The sequence below is a fragment of the Montipora capricornis genome, unplaced genomic scaffold (genome assembly GCF_036669925.1).
Source record: "Montipora capricornis isolate CH-2021 unplaced genomic scaffold, ASM3666992v2 scaffold_421, whole genome shotgun sequence".
NCBI lineage: Eukaryota > Metazoa > Cnidaria > Anthozoa > Scleractinia > Acroporidae > Montipora > Montipora capricornis.
This window is the reverse complement of record NW_027180153.1, coordinates 97,501-100,000: the sequence shown is the minus strand read 5'-3', so window position 1 is coordinate 100,000 and position 2,500 is coordinate 97,501. Positions and strand designations below refer to the sequence as shown.

The 2,500-nt window shown below is 36.8% G+C and overlaps 1 protein-coding gene across 1 annotated transcript in view; it reads left to right on the top strand.

Annotated features, from left to right (window-relative positions):
- LOC138035549 (transcription initiation factor TFIID subunit 7-like) overlaps positions 1 to 2,500 on the top strand; it is a 32,898-nt gene that overhangs the window by 77 nt on the left and 30,321 nt on the right. The window contains exons 1-4 of the mRNA XM_068882196.1: positions 1 to 48; positions 1,206 to 1,278; positions 1,781 to 1,833; positions 2,188 to 2,268. The exon at positions 1 to 48 is cut by the window's left edge and continues 77 nt beyond it. Of these exons, the coding sequence (XP_068738297.1) occupies positions 1 to 48; positions 1,206 to 1,278; positions 1,781 to 1,833; positions 2,188 to 2,268 (255 nt within the window). The remainder of the gene's footprint in view (positions 49 to 1,205; positions 1,279 to 1,780; positions 1,834 to 2,187; positions 2,269 to 2,500) is intronic.

Sequence of the window (2,500 nt, the reverse complement as noted above, 5' to 3'; positions counted from 1 at the left end):
GCCGATGGAAATGAATTAGAAAAAGAATTTATCTTACGTGTTCCTCAAGTAAGTAGTAATGTTCAATGAAGACTTGAAATACTGTTAAGCAAGGGTTGTCATTGAAAATTACGCTTTTTATTTAGCTTGTTAACCTGTAAACTCTCCACGTTCTCCAGTCACACCGTGATCTTTTCATCGGGCTTAAAGCAGTTATGAGAAGCTTAGATAAGCCACATGGGTTCTCTTCCAGTCGCTTTCCAAGAAAGATGTGGTTTTTCGGTGCGACTTAATTTGTTTTTGACATGGAAATTTTTCCGCGGGTTATTCCACAAAAAAGTATATTCAAGAAAAGGTAAATATTGTAATTATTGGTACTCTGGCTGAAAAACAGGTGTAGTTCCCGGGAAATCGGAAACCTTCTTAAGGACGTTCGCGCGAAAATTTTTCAACATTGATTTTTTTCTGAAACTTTTACCACTGTAAGATGATGAGTTAGTTATGTCAGAAATGTAAAAAAAATGGGGAGTCACCGACTTCGTTTTGGAGAGAGCATGCCCGGAAAAACACCCAAATATGTGACAAAATCGGGCTTCGTTAGCGAATAAGGCCAGTGTCTGTAAACCCAAATATATTGCAATTAAATCTTTAAAGTGAAATCTTCTCTGCCAAATATTGTTTAAGTGGACTTATTAAGTGAGTTTAGTCAACTGTTGAGGTTCCTTAAAGATCAAGTTCGCATTTAGCGACCACAGTTTCACGCGCCTTGCAGCCGCAAGATGGCAGAATTTGATATCCCGTCAGCAGAAATCTTGAAATTTTTTTAACTTCCCACATTGATTTTTTGTTCATTTTTGGACAACGTGGAGATAATTGTAAATAAAATCCGTTTCTGGAAAGAAAAATAGGGGTCACCGAAAGTCCAAGACCATTAAATCCAGGCAAAGCTATAGCAATGGCTTTTTGCCCTGTCATTTCTCATTTTATTACTTACCGTGCGTGCTCGTGTATGACGTGGCGAGTGCATTTGCGTGCGCAGTAAGGATGCGCAGAAACAATTGGCGCGAACGTCCTTAAGTCAGTTACATCATGGGTCGTAAAAATTGAAAAGACATTACACATGTGCACGAGTGTCAGTGTCTGGCAAACTGCTGAAAATTGATTTTCCTTCTTTTCAAATTGAAGCTTTCTTTTTGTTCTACTTACACTGTGCTGTTTTGCCACAGGTTTATGCATCCGCACTGCAACATGCCATCCAGAATGGCTCGCTCAGGGATAGACTGTCTATTGAATTTCAAGGTTAATTATTTAAATTTATTGAGAAGATTTTCAATAACAAGTATGGCAAGATAAATCAGACTACAATCATGTACTTCACATATCATGACTTGGAGGATTTTGTAGTTTACAATGAAAGATCTCATTTTATAACTGCATTAAATTAATTGTTTCATGAGTTAGGCAAATAAGACTTGGGAACACATAAAGGAGAGGAAACAATCAATTCTCACTCCATTTTTTTGTGCTTCTTTGTTTCATTAAGAATTGAGTAATGTCTTCTCAGCCCAGACTTGTTCAATGCCTGATTAAGCTACAAGTAATCCTAAAAAAAAAGTTCCCACTAGACTTTTACGTGCAGCTTTCAAAATTGACTAGCATTTTGCTTTCCTTCAGCAAGTTTTTGACATGCAAAATTCAATCCTGTGTTGATATTTAATTTCAGTTTAGTGTTAACTGGTTTTTGAACAACTGAGCCCTCATCTTTACATTTCAATGACCCTTAAACAACTTACTTTTTTAGCTGACTACAGACATGCCACAGTTCGATTTGATGGAGCTGCATTATCAGCAAAGGTAAGGAGTGAAGTTTTCTTTACATTCTTTTAAATCAAAATAATCATTTTTGCATATTTATGTTGTATGAACATTGTATCCCATAAGTGAAAAAGCAGGAGTTTTGACTCTCTCTTTCTAGGGAATCTGTGACTTCCCTCTGTACATGTATCTAGCCTGAATCATCTTTGTGATGTAATGATGTAATTTGTGATTAACTAGGGATTTCCCCTAAACACCCTAAAATAACGTGACATAGCCCCTTTAACAATAATTATCAAGACTAAAAGAGGTTCTAAAAAGTTCTAAAAAATATGTTTCTATGTAATAATTATATACTGTAACAGTAGACGTTAATTACACATCTGATCTTAGATGCTTGACCTGCCATGTATAACAGAATCTCACAAGACAGTAGACAACAAGAGCTTTTACAAAACTGCTGACGTTTGTCAGGTAAGGGGACCATTAGTGTGATTGACTTTTTAAACTTCGGTCAATAATTGGGCAAGCAGCACCCTAATTTTGGCTAAATTGAAAGATAGGATTCCGTTGTCACGAATAATATTGGCAGCTTGATGCGATTTGAGGGACTATGATTTTGCCCATACACCATGAATGTCCAGGGGTCATGTTATAATTCCGATGTGGGCGCTGTTAGTCTGACCACATGGAAGAACGGTTCTCT